Source organism: Dreissena polymorpha, chromosome 10 (assembly GCF_020536995.1).
Source record: "Dreissena polymorpha isolate Duluth1 chromosome 10, UMN_Dpol_1.0, whole genome shotgun sequence".
Lineage (NCBI taxonomy): Eukaryota > Metazoa > Mollusca > Bivalvia > Myida > Dreissenidae > Dreissena > Dreissena polymorpha.
The window spans coordinates 668995-687432 of NC_068364.1; the positions used below are offsets into that span (position 1 = coordinate 668995).

The following is an 18438-nucleotide window of genomic DNA, read 5'->3' on the forward strand; positions in this document are numbered from 1 at the left end:
AACAAATTAAAACAGCATGCAGTCGTCCACTGTGATCCGCGGCGAGTGTTGCGGCGAAACTTCGAGTGTCGCGAAGAAATACCGCGACGTTATCTTGGTTTTTTATAAAAACTTACATTTCAATGTATAATACACGTTCATTAAAACAAAAGATTGCATGTAAACCATTACAACTGAATACGACCTTATTAGGTTTAAAAAAAAGAAATCATTAATACAGAGTGTCTACATATCGATGAACTCTATTGTAGTGTGCGTGTATAACAACTGGCTGCACTAGTTAAAAAACACGACCTTAAATGTTAAATATACATTAAACACGGTAAATCTAATAACGGTAGAAAACATTTTAAAGACGAAAATGGGTAAAATGGGTTGTATTTATGATACATCGCTGATAATGAATTTGAAGCTTCCATGTCTGAAATTTGCCGAAATAAATACATTTATCAGTATATTTTGTTATCAAACGGCAGTCAATTTTCAATAAGATGATGTGCTAACAAAGAAGCCTTTATGTTGTTTAAGTAGTTATTTGAAGTTTTGGATTGTCTTCGAAATGAAATTGTCTTTGGAATCAAAGTAAATAAATCGCCGCGGACTACCTGAATCCAAATGCGGTCCCCTTCGATAGCAACGCGGACAGGTTCACCGCTGTACGCAGTGGTATTTTACCGCAGCGTTTTTATGAGCGTCGTGATAAATCACCGTGATTACACGGCGCCCTTCAGGCGCGCCACCGCGAGACTGCGCGTTTGTACGCGGCGTAACACCGGGATTTGACAATCGCTAAAAGCTGTACTGTATATACAATTAACAACCAGTCATATTGCCACATACCTCAAACACATAGCTGGGAGTACTTTTGATGTGATGACGTCCTTAAATTTGACAATTTCAGTATGAAAAACGTTCGCTCCCTCCTCACAACCTTCTCCATCCGTCTTGTCATAGCCAGATAATAGAATGGCACCCCAGCTCTCATCTGGAAAATGATAACTATATAGGTATATTGCAATTTAAAAAACATTTGAAAAATAAAAAGTTGTTTAAGCATCCGCAGGTCTATCCATTGCTCAGTAGTATATTAGATTGAGTACAATACAGACGATACCTCATTAACGCACAACTGTGTGAATAAGATTCACATTTCAGCTCAATTTGTAATAGTTTATACGATTCCAGAGCCAATATAAAAACACTAAACTTTTGATACGATATTTATACATCGGTAAGATGTTAACTAAAAACATGCGCTTATTACCAACCACCAGTTAATACAACAACATAAACTCACTTATAAATGGTTTGATTGTGTTTCCACACGTGTGACATATTATGGGATTGATGAATGAATTTCTCATACATGCGCAACATGTGCGGATTCTTTCAGAACAATCAACAGCACGGATTCTTTCAGAACAATCTCCAGCATCGAAATCATGTCCATCAACACCATCTTAAATAAAATAAAGTTTTATCTTTATTATTAATAAGAATAAAATAACATGGTATTATGCTCTGTTTGATGCATCAAAGAAAAGAACCACTTACAAATGGCCATTTCTTGATCATCATATATATTAGTGTTAAAAAGTAAGTAGATGTTGTATTCGAGTATATACTATCTTATTGTCATCCTTTTATCTTCTCAATCGCCGCTTCAAATGAAGCCCGGGGCAAAGGCGATATGAATGGTTTTCAAATTGTAAAATATAAATTCAAATAGAATATATTTGCTACCTTTACTACTTTATAATACTACCTTAATCAAAAGTAAAACATTACGCCGATACTAACACGTTAACTCGTATTTGCTTTAAAACTTGTGCGTCTGAGTCATATGTAAAAAAAAACTGTTCAGAATAACAAATATTGCATAATATTGTAAGCATCTGCTTTGCATTAATGATTTTTGACAGTAAAAAATAATATAATGTTCAATTACATTTAGCACTAATTTCGCCGATTTTATGGTTCCAATTTTATGACCTAATATTATAGTGTTGTATTCAAGAACGTTTTGAAAAATAGATCTTATAAAATATCTATAACAATTAACATAGATGAGGTGAGTTTACTCATTCTGAAATAACCGTATTGTATTTGTTCATTTGAGCACAACGTGCTAATGGGTAGCTCTCTATTTGTCTATCTTTCGTCGTGCGTTTTCAACATTTACCTGATGGGCACTATAGAGGCAACATTTAATACATGTTTACACTCTTCATGAAACTTTGTCAGGTCCTTTGCCCTATTGATATCTCGACCGAGTTGGAAACTGGGTAACATTGGGTCAAAAACAAGGTCACTTTATCAAAATAAAGTAAAAGGATTGTGCACATTATAGAAGTCACATTTGCTCAGAACATTTAATCTTGTGATGTATCAGCCCAGTGTGAACACACGATAAATGCATACTATTAAATAGATATACATTGCCAAAATTCAATGCTGATTTGGTTCTTTCTGGAGAGAATTATTCTGATGATTTAACAATCTGTTTATAAATTTAGTTGGTTTGATTTGAAGTTACTTGATTATGCTTGTAAGAAACCTGTTTACTGTGTCACCCGTTATGCGGTGCTCTTGTTTAAATGTTTCCTACGTAAACGGTTGACACAAATGTGGAGCGTATATATCGTAATAAACATAAATATCTACATATTGAAATAATATAAAAAGAGGAAATTATGTTTCGTATGCAAAGGCATAGTTGGTTAACATGAACAGAAGACACAGTGTCCATAAACAAATTAGGAAAACATGTATTTAGTTAAGTTATGTGTTGACCAAATGTCACCATTTGGCTGACCTCTGGGATTTTGCGCGATGTATGATGAGCAATAATATTTTCTTTATGCGTGGACCTTTGTAGTAATGGTATTCACATAAGTACGTTACTGCGTATATACTCTACTCATTTACATCAATTATATTTAGTTTGAACATACTTTTCGTTCTCTTTGCTTCATTTAACAAAATAATTAATATCGATGTGTATATATTGTTATGTATTCGGAAGAAAAGGTAGGACCTATACGACAATGCTCGTAGACTAATTTTGTTTGCAGTTATTTTTATAAAATTGGTTGTAATTGTTTTGTGAACAGCAAAAACAAATGTAACCTAAAATCTTATATCACATGAACGTCAATAAAAATCTAGCCGTACCTTTAAACTGCAAATTAACTAAGCACACTTCGCAACGACCGTCGTTCAATGCCTCCCATTTCGTCACCGAGTTCTTTCTAACCACCTCCTGAAGCAAGATGCTTTAACATTTTACTCTGTGTTATAGCAAGTACTTACCAATGACTGGTGGTTTTGTTCATAGCAAGTAATAAAAGCTGGATTAAATATTGTTCACAGTCCAATAAAATATGCATTGTTATTGACATATTATATGTGTTTATGCTGACAATAAATCGAGGACGTATTTATGTAAGATAAATGGTATGTAATGTTTTATACAAAATACACATAATTGATTAATTGACTTAATGTTAAATTAATAATAACGCAATGCAAATAAAAAACAAAAACTAACCGTCAACCGTGACAGAACGATATCCGATGTGATGGGTTTTTTACACGTCGATGACACACTGGCAATACATTCTAGAGCAATATTTGACAATTGTTCCACGATGCCACTTATAATCCAGACTTCGTCCTGCAAATACAAAATCGCTTTGTCAAGATCAATTTACATTAACATGCTGTATTGTTTTGCATTAATATATAAACGAGAACTTACCTCTACTTATAGAATTATTTAGCAGACAATACACGTTTACCTTAATGCTATGATACTAGTAATTGTTTATAATTTGTTTGAGAGTATCTTCCAATATTATTGCATCTTTTTAAAGCGAGATTATACGATTTTTTATATGTGTTAAATTGTAATATATTGATTAAATCTGTTTCAATAATACACAAAATAGGCAAGACAAAGCATACACTGAAGACGAATTTCATAAAATGCAGCAAAGACAACTTAGCGCCCCAAGCCTATTGTGACGAAGATATTTCGTACATATTTTCCTACAATAACCGATGCATTCGTCTTTTTATTAGGATCATAGTTAGTGTTCGTGTGTCGCATGAATATATTTCGTTGCAGAAATTTAAAATGATCCGTTAAACTAAATTTAGATTCACATCGTACATGCATGATATACATGCTGGCGAATTCGACGGTACAGACATTTTCGATTTTGGAATTTAATATCTGGCTTATTGCGCATTTTTCGACACTTGTTCTTAACTTTTATTTTAATTTATATTGAAAAATATATGTATAATAAGTTTTTACATATGTTTTATAAATTCATAATTATTTGACGAAGTCGTATAATCTAGCTTTAATAATGCAATAACGAACGTAACTATTTATAACAATCATTAGCATTTCATATAAATTCCAATGAAAAACTATTGATTGTTTAATACACTAAATGAGTTTAATAAACAAACGATATCAATAAAAAAGAATGTAAAGGTCGACACAAATCTGGTAAACCGAGCGCACAAGCCCCAAAATATTGGTCGTAAGAACTAGTTACTGGTTATCATAAGCAACATCGAAAGCATTACAAACAATAGACATTTAACTATACAAATTTTACAACAAAACCGTACAGCATAAAATTAAGCTGTGTACTTCAACCGTGACTAAAATGACTAAGAAAAACGTAGATTATAATGCTTAATACTCGTAACTATTGTGACGCCTAAGTACACTTAAAACAATCTAATACACAAATTAATCTGAGTTATAACACTACGGAAGTCGTCTTAAAAGGAACAATCAACATCCATCTAGTTTACTTCAATCTTTTCATGGATAAGACCAAAAGACACACTTGTTTGGGTATATGAAACTCAGAATGGATGTCAAAATAATCAAATAACTATAAAACGAGAGCAAAGCAAAGTCTCAATGGTATTTAAAGCGACAGAAACCAACCTTTTCCCATCAAGTCAATCACAACCCCTGGTACCAAAATGTATCAATATCAATAATTATTTATTTATTTTATGAGTCGTTATTAAAATTTATTTGGCTAAAAAGTGTGCGGTCATATTTATGAGTCTATGTCTATGCAGTTGCTGTCTCATTGATAGCAGATTCGTTAAGTGACACTTTTAAAAGCAAATACAATCGACACATTCCACGAACATCTTTGAACTAGACCTAACAATTTGCAATCCATAGACCACTTAAACCTTACATTTAAAACACAACATGAACTATGTTCGTGTTTCATTTGTGAAGGAATGCTTTAACGGCATATCCCATGTGTAACCTTTACGACCGTTCTAAATAATAAGTATCTTCGCCCTGTAGTAACAAACCAAATATGTTACCTCACTGTATCCAATGAAGTTTCAGTAAAGAAAATGTACAGCTATTTTCGCTTTACAAACTAATACAACCGGAAAAAACTGACAAAACGGCGGGCCATATTTTTCTCGCATATAGACGCTTGACATAATAAGTAGGTGATAATGCGATATAAAATCCATAGGCTCAATCTATAATCCTTTAAGAACAATTTGAAAAGTTGAGCATGTATTGTCCTTAGCCAAAGAGCACCATTGTAATGACTTTAATATAATTTCGAGCGCCCAATTCGGATTCAGAAAAAGGCGCTCAACAATCGGCGCTATATACATCCTTATGTCTTTGGTTCAAAAATATTATAATTAAAATAAACGACTTTATGTTGCATACGTTGACATGATGAAATGCTTCGATACTGCTTATCGAAATGCATTATGGCTTAAACTATACAAAGCCGGCATAGATGGTGCATCATACTCTTAATATTTTAACTACGCTGTAGGTTTACGGCAAGGTGAATTTATGTCCCCTTTGTTGTTGTCCCTATCGGTAGAAGATTTTTTTTGACAGAATGACCCCTCTTCCGGTCTAAGTATTGATGACATTGTATTGATATTGTTGCTTTTCGCCGATGATATGGCAATTGTTGGTAAATCGCCCGGGGATCTGCAGAAACACTTGGATCTTTTATCAAATTACTTTAAATGATGGGAATTAAAGGTTAATACTGATAAAACTAAAATAATATTTTTTCTCAAACGGAGATTATTTCCATCTGAAACATGGACAAGGTCAAAACATATGTTACTAGGTGAACTTTTAGTGTAGTGTAACCTGAATTGTACCGAAAGTATGTACAGTTGTAAGAATAGCATTTTCGGTGGAAGTTGGTTAGCTTGTGGAGAAGAATGTAGTCTTTTCATTTTTAGTTTCTTATCTGGTAATATCCTTGTCATCCATTGATATATCATTTGTCTTTACACTAAATTAGGAACATGGATATCTAAAGTATGTTGTCAGATTGTTAGTTGTGTTGCTAATGTTGGAAACTCGGGTTAATTTGATTTTATGCTGGTGTTGACTTTAAACCAAGCGCCATTTTTAAATCTTAGAATATTAATGTAAAAACAGGCTGTCACAATACTAATGAGTGTATACACTTACCTCTTTCCACATGCTAACAACATCATATTGTTACAGCAGTCACTGCTTATAACAAGGAGAGAAAAGTTGGAAGGAGTTCGTACGTGTCAAGAGTACCACATACTCTGTCAGTAATGACCTGTCATTTTCATGTTCTTTATTATTGTAAAAAAGGTATTTTTATATTGTTTATATGTGTTTCTTGACCTTTTTGAACACCATTCTTTTATGCTAAAATAATGGGCTTGACATACAAGGTCCTATTGATGATTGAAGGTCATCATGATTGTTTTAATATATTGACATGTGCTCTTCTTGTATATTTATATATTTCAGGAGATAAGTGATATTTATATTATTATTAAAATGTATAATGTTTTGTTATTTTAGGAAGAGTGAAGACTGGAACCAGGAATCTAACTTTGTATATGATATTTTGAATGGACACTGGTTGCGTATTATAAAAGAATAGAAACGTGAACTCTTGATTGTCAATTATTTTTATAAATCCCCAAGAGTTACACATAGAAGTAGTAAATGACTTTATTTATTTTGGAATCGTTTTTAAATTTACTGTAAATTTTCATTTAAATCAAGAATATTTATGTTGAAAAGCACTTAAGCTATGAATTTTATTTATCAAATGTAAAAAACTTGACGTAAATCCAAAACCACAATATCAGCTATTCGATGCTTTTGTTGGATCCACACTGAATTACGCCTGAAGAGATATGGGGTAAAACAATGTCAATGGAATTGGAAAGAGTACGCCCAACGTTTTGTCAACGATTGTTAAACGTTATGCAAAATGTATGTTATGCTGAAGTTTACGGCGAGTTAGGAAGATACCCACTATTCATTCATAGATATGTTAAGATGGTTAAATACTGGTTTAAACTTATTCACACTGATAATATAATTTTCAAATCAATTTATATACAAGCATTAAATGATTGCCAAACCGGTCTTTCAATTTGGGTATCTAATATAAAAAATGTGACACACCTACGGTTTGTCATACGTGTTTAATAATACAAATCCAAGCTCTGTCGATGTTAAAATATGTATACCACATTTTAAAAATGTTGTTATTGATACCTATACACAAGAGTGGTTTCGATTTGTGGACAATAGCTCTATTTTAAATATATACCGTGTGTTTAAGTCTATGTTTGTTTACCAAAAATAATATGATTTATAACTTAAATCACTAAGACACGACGTCACAAAGCTTCGAACTTCGAGTCTGTCACTAAGAATTCAAACTGATATGCTGGTCAAAATATACCACAAAACAAACGTGACTGCCTTTGTTGTTACGAATTAGATGTCGAAGATGAATTTCATTTTGTTTGTTAATGTCCTTTATACATTGATATAAGAAGAAATTCCCTAAAGAAACGTTATTTTGTTAGGCCTTCTGTTTATAAATTCCACCAATTGTTGAATACAACAAATAAATTTGAACTTATTAAATTAGCCAAATTTGTAAAAGATGCTTTGATTTTAAGAAATAATATTTCTAGTGTTGTTACTTCGATTCAAATAGTTATCCTCCATATACAAAGTATTTTACCTAGTTTTTTCGTAACCGTATACGATGCTACTAATGTGTATATTATAACTATGTTTATCTTTGTGACATAATTGAATGTGAAATATCGAGTGTTTAGACGATCTACACTGTGCAAGTTTGAATAAATATTTGTCTTGTATTGTCTTGTAATGATAAAAGGGTCAGTAGCTCATAGTTTCCGAGTATATTATATTTCAATGTTTGAATTTTATTTACGCTATTTTAAACCAATACGTAAATATGAACGGGGAAATGATAACTGAAAAATATCAACTATCATATAAAGCTAGCATTTATAAAATACTTACTACAAAAACATTCAAAACGACCAAGTTTGCGCCGATACAACACGTATACTCGTCTTTGTTTAGAACTGACATTGCGTTTATGTGTCGTATCAACATGGTTTGGTATATGACTATGTTGATGACTTTACATCATACAATACTTTTCAATTTTATAAAACGCAAATGTCTGTTATTTTCTTGCACCACTTCTAACATTTGGTCAGATACAATTCTTAATTTTAATATTACAATAATGCATTTCTTTCATAGCAATATATGTTTTCCTTTTTTTCTCATATAGAATTTCCATTATTTCGAGAGTTTTCCCGTTCTTGTATTGACAAATTTACAATGATTTTTTTGTTAAAAAACAACAACATATGCTTAGTAAACAAAAATAGAAGGGGGAATATCCACTAAAAGCACATTATGTCATTGTTCTTATAGTTGTTAATGATGCCTAGTGATAAAACTCCAGAAACGTTATACTGATTTCAACTGTACTATGTTATACTATGTAAATAATAGCAAACGGTCAAATGTCCGTACCCTAGTATGACTTTTTGACTTTCAGGGATGCTTACTGAACACTTCATATTCGATTAGATGTGCTGTTTGACGAGTAAAGAATGTGAAGGTTTGTTTGTGCTGAAACTGTTTAATACAAGGATCGGGAAATAAACATATCCCAATACATGTTTGGTTTACGTGCGTAAACGAAAACCTTCCGATATATATAAATAGCAAGCACTATTGCTTAATAATAGTGCAATAAATAGATCTACGTGCACACCTTATTTCAGATGCAGATGTAGCTAGACTAACGAGTTAGTAGATATTAAACTCTTGTAATATTCATAATAGTGTTTATGTGAGTCATGACCAGTTTAAAAGCGTTTTAAGAACAAAGTTTTGAGCTGTTAGTGTTTAAATCATTACGATTATAATTCTACTCTCATTGTGATTTTGACATTGACTGAATCGTGTCCAAGATTATTCATGTAATATTATATTCTCATAACAAGCACTAGAAAAAGCATCGAAAGTTCGTTCTTAAATTTCAGTTGATGTGATCACACTGAGGTGGAGGGAGTTAGCGATCTTAGCCGGAGGTCATATCCACACTTTGGTAAGGGTCAAACTATATACATGTCAATGTAATGATGCTATTTGTGTTGTATATGTTTGCCAGTTTGTATCATGTTCCAGTATATGTGTATGTTTTATAAGTCAAGTATTTAATATAATATGATTATACAATATTTATATATAATATCTCACAATTTAACCAGTTTTAGTGTGTGGTAACTGATCCCCATTCAAAACACAACGGGAAACTCACAGGAGTTTTCAAACACTGGTGTGATTTGTTTGGACAAAATCTAAATATTTCAAGTTACTTCTTTATTTTTACGCCTATAGCAGAAATCTAAATGTGATAATTGTTATGTCTTTTATGTGATGATTTGTAACAACTTGATAATTCTTGCCCCTTTAAGCTTTTGAAGGGTACTTCATACTAACATTAAGGAAGTGCATTTAGCACATTTAATCATTCAAATTCTGCCATACTCTAAATGTCATTAATCGCGCTCATTTCATTATATCTCATAATATATTATAATCATTATTGTCCTCTCAGTTATACAAATTTATCAGCACTGGATTGTATAGGAAAAAATCAGGTGCGCATGTGTGCATGCTTAATAATATGTTTGTAAAGTGTATTCACGGAAGAACCAAAACTTTTGTAGTTAACCACGATAACAGTAAAAACATGTGATCAGTTTGCTAACATAATATCACTCTATATCTAGGTACCTGTTGACGATCCTTGATGCGCCGAAGATTCCATTTTCGCAATTCTAATCCTTGATCTGTGGTACACGCTTCCAATCCCGTAATTAATTCGAGTATCACTAAAGTTAACAAGTAACTTTATTAAGTAACTTTATTAAATAACGACAGAAAATGTACTGTTTCTCATAAAATGTCATATAAATGTATAAATAAGTTCTCTTTTTATGGAGCGTGAACACACGGACACATAGAAAAAAACCTGCCTTGGGCTATATAAGTACACTATCTTAGGTGGTTTGGAACAGTATTAATAAAAATGGGGATTTCTTCTTTTGTAGTTCACGTAAGATTTGAATATCACACAGATAATTTGTATCGAATATACAAAAACGAAGTTGAGTGATTCCATTTACGACTTACCTACTCCGAAATTGTGGTAATCGTGCTGTTTGGTGAGCATGTTATGCTGCATGGTGGGGTAGTATCCTTTTGTTCCCAAAGGTAATGCCGTAACGGCCAAACTTTCATCGCCTTCTTTCAATTCTCGAGAAAGCCCAAAGTCGATTAATCGCGCATTGAATTTAGAGTCTAATACGATGTTCTTTGATTTAATATCCATGTGTAATATTGTACCCCTAAGAAGAACGTATAAACTATGTGAAAAAGAGCAAACAATTACATGTGAACACATCAATATGAAGATACAACGGCATACTCTCTATTAGGTTATATCCATGATAGAGCATCTGTATAAACTGGATTCCTTGATTGTATTTAACATATATATACATCTATAAATCGTTACTGAATTTAAGAAGGAAGAATCAATTTAAATTCACATAAAATGTTTGTATACTTAAATTAACTTCATTTGTGTGACGATATGTATGAACACAAATATATATATATATATATATATACGTACGATTTAGAAAATAAAATAGGAATTCAAAAGTCGGATATGTCGCCCGATTGGGTTTTGTAAACTATTGGTAAAACAAATTTGCCTAACATCAAATTTGACCTTCTACAGCAACAATTCCTGACATGTAACCAATATTCATCGTATTTCTAGACAACACATGTCGATAAAAATAAAGAAATCACCTAAATTTATTGCCAGCGTGCATGTAGTCCAACGCGGACGCAATCTGGTACATAATTTTCACCCGCTTTTCCCATATCAGTTTGACTTGCATTTTGTTCCTTATATAGTATGTATCACATTGGATTACATCAAACAGGTCACCGTTCACGAGAAAGGGTGATACAAAGTAGTATTTCCTGAAAAACAAAACATATAATTAAGTTTCGTGAACAGATATAATCGAGCGTTTCAAGCATTTTTCTTTTTCGTGTAACATAACGTCAAGTCTGTATTTTGTTTGTCTTTTTTCATCATTTTCAACTATAAATTTCCAACGGAGTTTGCAAATCAAATATACACACCTTATAAAATATACCTGGTAAGTCATTACATTATCATTAATACAAAACAAACAAACAAGCACATACAACAATATCATACCAATATATATAATTTCAACAATTATCATTTTTATATGAACTTTCAAAACATTCTCAAATATTTTTGCAAACTGTCAATATAATACACAATAAGGAACGATTGCTAAATTGGAGTGTGCATTTCGCCATAAAAAGCCCCAAATAGTTTAAATATGAGCTTCTTGACATCCTTTTAGCCTATCGTTAGGAGGGTGTAGAAACTCGTTTTATGTGCCGTCTTATCAAACGAAAATTACTCACCGACACATTCATCACCAAAACACGAATTTACTGTTATGCATTTTAATTTATACTACTGATGCATCTACTTTATCAATCTTAAAATAATATAGGAAATGGTCTGATTGAAGAGATATTATGAGATTAAAAGGTCTTATTAAGATGAACATATTAAGACTATAACGACAGTAGACTATACATTCTTTCGGTGCGCTGAATATAGTTATTTAGTACAATTAACTAATAAAATATCGCAAATACCATCAGTATGTTCTAACTATGTGACAATAACATGTAGGGTAAATTTTGTGTTTGGAATACTTTCCATGGGGAAAAACAAATTGCAGTTCAGTAAAAAATGATAACTAATATATTGCTTATAGATCGGTTATATTGATATCTTGCCGACAAGTACACACAATTCACTGCGATTGATAGAACAGTATTATCTCTTGAATAACATTTGAACGCTGGCAAACCGGTGCGCACACAAACCAGCGCGCTCCTCTACCAATCAGAAAACGCTGTAGAGAGGGATTGAAGTTAACGCTCTGGGCAGCAATAACAGAACAAGAGCCCCCCAAACAGGGCCTTGACACAGGATTTTTTTTCCAACAAAACTGACCATAAGAGTTAATCTTATCATAATAGTGTGACTCAGCCACTTAAATAAGTTTTTAGTTACAAAAATAAGGCACTTCAGTTAAATCATCGTTATAGTAAATAGGTTGAGAATTTTATAGTATTATAGTGATGTCACAATGATCGAATCAAATCGATTAATCGTTGTTGGATGAGAAAGTCAGCGATAATCGATTCTCTTTCCGAATAATTGGTGTTGCTAATTTATAAGATAATTATTTAACCAACTTAACACCATCTAATGCCCAAGGCCAATTCACATGTGAAGTATCGAGCAAATCGGTAAATTCATTGACGAATTATTGATCGGAAGCAATTTTAACACTTATTGTGTGACGATGACCTTGACATTCAATCTAGTGACCACAATATCAATAGGAGTCATCTACTGTCCAAGGCCAATGTGCATTGGAAGTATAAAGCCAATCGGTGAATAATCCGACGAATTATTAATCGGAAACGATTTTACAATTAGTGTGACATTTGATCTAGTGACCCTTATTTCAAGGGTCATCTACTGGCCAACGCCAATGTACATGGAAAGTATCAAGCCAATCGGTCCCTCCGTTCACATGTTATTGATCGGTTCATTCTTAGTGTGACAGTCTCCTTCACGTTTGACCTAGTGCCCCCAATTTCATTAGGGGCCATTCAATGGCAATGGTCAATGTACATGGGAAGTATAAAGTCAATTGGTCAATCAGTTCACAAGTTTTAATCGCAAACGAACTGGTCTAACGACAGCCCGACAGACTGACCGACCGACCGACATCCAGCAAAACATATACCCACTCTTCTTTGAAGGAGGGCATAATAATTTTATAAAATAACAAAAAACATTTTACTTACCCATTTTTATGATCGTCGTGAAATGCCAGTAGAGGCACAATTCCAAAATGCATTAATCGTGATGCAAGCTTTTCCTAGAATATACAATCGCGCTTGCTGTACGTTTATATCAATACAATATATTAATATGCTTTCAGAGATTAATTCGTTCAAACATATATACAAATAAATTATGCAATAATACAACGTAGGGTTATCTTATGAGTAAACTAATTAATGTCGGAAATGATATTTAAGTGGTCAATTAGATATAAGTGTAACGCTTTACTGGATTAGGTTCTTACAAAAGTTATATGTTCTTTATATTACACTTAACCAGACACATATCCCAGAGGACCGACCTCGATATTTGATGTGTAGAATTTAATGTTTTAAAATACAAGTGTTTTCTCAACATGAAGTCGCAATACAAAAATATTTTAAAATCATCTAGTAGAAGTAAAATTAACCACAATTTTAATAATAAAAAGTACTTGCTTAACTAACCAAAAAGACATAAATATATGCGCACATTTTTCTGAACACCCAAAATTTCACAAGATACTTAAAGCTTAATTATAAAATACGAGAACACAATGTACTCGTAAAAACCAAATATAAATACAACTAATGACCATTACGGCACATTCAGATTAAACTTTAAAAAAACATGAAAGATATAAATGTGTATTAAAGAGTATAAAACACTATTTCATAAAGTATTCTTACTGTCGCTCTCATTGTCATATGGTAAATTCAAAATCCCAAACAACACAACGAAGTGTTACCTTTTTAGTGAGAGAGAGAGCGAGAGGGGAGGGAGAGGGGGAGTGGGGAGAGGGAGATTATTAATACAATAAATGTTTCATTTCAGAGGAATAAATGTTGTCGTATTTTGACACTGTATTTGCAAAGCCTTACAACACTTTTATCAATATATACACGGGACTATAATAAAAAATAGTCTGTTCCTCATACTTTGTTAGAAAAGAGTATACATTTTGGACAATTACTCTTACGTTTGTAACTGATCCCAACTTTTGTGTCTTATGGGATTGTTTTTGGCCAATGTCTATTTCTTTAAGAACAACTCTAATGTTGAAGCCTTGAACTTCTTTCTTGGCTGAAATAACAATATAATAATCTTGTCATTAGCTGAGATCTATCAAATGAAGCGTTTCGTTATTAATCGTTCAATTATCTGTAAATCCATTCAACAAACACTCTAAACACTCTATCAATCATTGAAAAGTGGTATGGTTATTAAATAACATGAACATAAAATAATACGCGTTCGTGTATTAATTGTCGCAATATTAAAGTTATTAACTAATGGATAACTGCATATGGACTTTTACTGAATATACGTTTGGGAACTGTTCTTATGATATACCTTATTTAAAATTGTTTCCGCATATTACTTATTTGATGCTGCGAAGGTTAATGCTAGGTTTTTATGTTTTGCTTAAAGGTGTTTAGGTTATTAAACGGCGATATAAACCAAGGCCCGGTTTGTTAGACACCATAGTCCTGCTTTAGCTTCTATATATACCATACAGTAAACAAGAACATTCACACAACATTAAGCACAATCTATCAAAGTTCATCCAATGAATGCCCGTACAGTTGATTTCTATTAGATAAATCGCCACACATGTGTGCATATTGAGACGCACAACGAATGTATTTGTCTACATTCTTACCTTATATTCAAATATCATATTGAAATGCGTTGTTTGTTAAAATACTTTATTTGTTATTTGTTATGCTTTCGGTATCAGATCTTTTATTAATTGCCCTTTTACTGCAGTGATTGTTATCCGGGTTGGCTTAAGTTAAAAAGAAAAAAACAAACAATTCATTTGTATATTGTTGTCTTAGTGTATTTAATCGTTTCGTCTAAGACTAACAAACAAGCACATTAAATTGTTAGTGTACCATCCCCTGTGTTTAAGACATTTGCATTTAACGACCCAACGTGTTATCGATCTTGAGCATTGTCATAACTGGTATTATTTTATTTAAAATAAGAAGGAAAGGGCATTGACATAATCAGTGTATGCCCGGGTGTTTCTAGTTCATATCAGAAAAAAACATCATTGTAATTTGTTACTATTTTTAGGTGAGGTATGTAATTAAATAAATAGAACATCGTACAATGTTTGAAAACATACAAATATAGACATTGCCAAAAGCTCCTTGTAGGTCCTCGTTCAGGATCCACACATTTTGTAGTTTTCAACTCCTTTATCATTTTGATGTTCAAATTAATTAGTCTTCCGTCATGCAACTCCCTTTTAACCACTACTTGCTACTAGTTTGGTTCGGCTCAACACCTCCATCGCACTTTCCTCTTCCTTAGAGTCATCGGATCCCCTGTTTGAATACTCAAGTAACGTTACATGTCAAGCTTTGTCAAAATCTGCTAAGTGGTGAAATTTGATCTCAGGGCACACATATTCACTAGATCTGCGTGCGTGTGCAAATAACAATCTCATATGGGTTAATACTTATATTATTAACATGATTTTTGTTTACATCACTGCCTTCAATTTAGATATTAGATAGATAGATTTTAATACGAGTTCGATTACGTGCCATATAGTTGTCCGATAGTTTGTAACACTACTCTGACAACGTATGTGTTAATGATGCGGCTTTAGAGTTAAAGAAATTGACTTTATATTAACTAATATTATTACAAATTATTAAGACTTACGAATACACAATCAGGAGGTTATAGTTACCGTTGTAATTCGCCGTTTTGTTTCGCTGTTACAAAACCTGAAAGATAACAACAAAAATTGGCCATGCCATACTCTGATTCGAGGTCTTTGAGAGTCGTCTCCCTTTATAAAATAAATGAAAACGAGATTGTGGATGTGGAATATTGTATTGCATGTATAGACATCACAATGATAACTTGATGAAATGTTCAAAAAATAAAATATTGATCTTTAATTTATCGTTAGACTTTTCTTATTTGAAGTAGCTTTAAGGATTGTGTGTATTGTATGCTTCAAATTATCGTTTAATGACTAAACATATTTGGAATACATAGGGAATCCCGTTTATTTCATCAGTTAATGCGTTATGTGCAGTGCAAGTGTATTATTGACTGATCAAACGAAAATAACCTTATTCCACCCCAAATATAATGATTACGGTATTGTTTAAAAATATACATCATTAAATTAAATGTGTTTATTGCTTTAAGTGTGTTTTGCAAAATGAACACAAAGTCGATGGTACATTATTTAAATACAATTTTTATTGCTTTTCAATATCAATTACAAAAGAATATTGACTTGATTTTTTAAATTGTCTTGCCAAAGAATTCGTGTCAAATTGGTTTAATCTAAAATAATATGATCGTATTTGATATCGCGAACAGTATATATATTAGTGACGAATTTGCGTCAATGATATGTGTTACCTAAGTATTTTAACATGAGTGAAATTATCGTTTAACTAAGATCAAACAGATAAAAGCAAACAGTTAACATGCATAGCCCTTAGAAAGAGAAAAAGAAACAAGTGGTAATTGCCATTTTATGATTCTAATGAAGCGTGTTTGTGAAGATACACAGTACAAATAGGGTAGTGGCTAGATGTTTACTTGGTATTGAACATGATAGTTTTGCTTAAATGTGGTAACTTGTTAAGATCTCAACCGCGACATTGCGTTTAACACATTAATAAGTAAACACTTAGCATCAATACTCTTTCACTCGTAGCATCTTGAATGGCGTGAAACTAACTTTCTGTTGATATAAAAATGTACATTTTACTTAAAACAATATGCTCAACCCCACCACAGAAATAAAATAAATAGAACAATATAATAAATAGTGTTAATTGTAAATATGTGGAGCAAATGGTTTTCCTGCACATGCACTATCTATCAATATAAAAAAGATAAGATCCTGATACAGACGCACGTGCAATTAATAATCTAAATTTATGTTATTGAAGAAAATTACATACCTGTTATCTTAAATTACGTTTAATTTATATAAAACCATACTTAAATGTTTCTTTTGGAATTATTGCATAGCATGAGGTCAGTTTCATAACTGTTGGGACGGTAATCACTGGATTACTGCATTAGCTGACATGATAATTATGATGTGTATTACATAAATGCCGCGTGTTCTATTAAAATAAGGACCCTGCTAAACACTTTTCGTTCACTATGGAATAATGTGCTCAAACAAGTGTATTATCTATTGCAATTTATAAATCAAGCGTCTGCAACATTACGTCGACTTCCAGTCTCAATGAAAGATTACACGTCTATAAAACACTGTTTCACATTAGCGACTCTTAACTTATCTAACGGCACGCATTCTAATGTAGGGCAAAACGTTATGTCGGTCTGGCGAGTAAACACTTTTTATAATGGCGCCTCTGATATTTTGTTTAGGTGTTTAGGCGAGAATGGAAGTTGCCAACACGACAGCACGCAAAAAAACGCCATGTACCTTCATGTGTCTTGACGGTGGTTGTTTTTTATATATACGACTTTCAATACGTCCAACATACAAAACAATAGGATATAACTCAACAAAATAACATAAGCCCGTGGTGTCCATATGGCTTTAGACCGGTGTAACTATATACTTTTTGGTTAATTCGAGACCTGAACTACTGTACATATTAAGAAGAGATCGGCTTTAAATTTCATAAAAAAATTATCATTTAAGTGTGATGAAAATGTAGAAACGACCCAATTAAATATTTGTTTCACCATCTAAATGTATCTAACATTTTTGTAGAAATACAAACAAAATAGTACATAATTTTGTTTTGTTATTTGATCCCATCATGTTCATAGTTTACTTTTAATATTTTATTTAAAAACATCTATAGATTTAGCAAAAATACACAATACCACGTTTGATAAAAATATTCTGCTGAATAAAATATGAAAAGAAATCTCGGTACATATTAATTAAAGAGTATAAATGCCGGTGCATTTCCATATATCAATAATTTAAGTGTAAATACAAGTAGACGCTTTTCAGTGAGGTTCCGCTATGCTTCAAAACGTGTAAACAAAC

The 18438-nt window shown here is 32.2% G+C and overlaps 2 protein-coding genes across 4 annotated transcripts in view; both read right to left on the reverse strand.

Annotated features, from left to right (window-relative positions):
- The window catches only part of LOC127848717 (blood vessel epicardial substance-like), a 273254-nt gene that overhangs the window by 44220 nt on the left and 210596 nt on the right, over positions 1-18438 (reverse strand). The window lies entirely within an intron of this gene.
- The window catches only part of LOC127848698 (tyrosine-protein kinase FRK-like), a 98327-nt gene that overhangs the window by 12429 nt on the left and 67460 nt on the right, over positions 1-18438 (reverse strand). For 2 of the 3 annotated variants that reach the window (XM_052381297.1, XM_052381294.1), the window contains 4 exons: positions 16123-16159; positions 15550-15751; positions 14395-14498; positions 13439-13470 (listed from right to left, as the gene is read on the reverse strand). Coding sequence is in view for 1 of the 3 variants with exons in the window: in XM_052381293.1 (XP_052237253.1) it covers positions 841-985; positions 1298-1459; positions 3175-3262; positions 3551-3676; positions 10181-10278; positions 10580-10794; positions 11267-11443; positions 13397-13449 (1064 nt within the window). In the remaining 2 variants the exon portion in view is untranslated. Of the gene's footprint in view, positions 1-840; positions 986-1297; positions 1460-3174; positions 3263-3550; positions 3677-10180; positions 10279-10579; positions 10795-11266; positions 11444-13396; positions 13471-14394; positions 14499-15549; positions 15752-16122; positions 16160-18438 lie in introns of those variants that run through there. The other variant, XM_052381293.1, reaches the window with a different exon arrangement.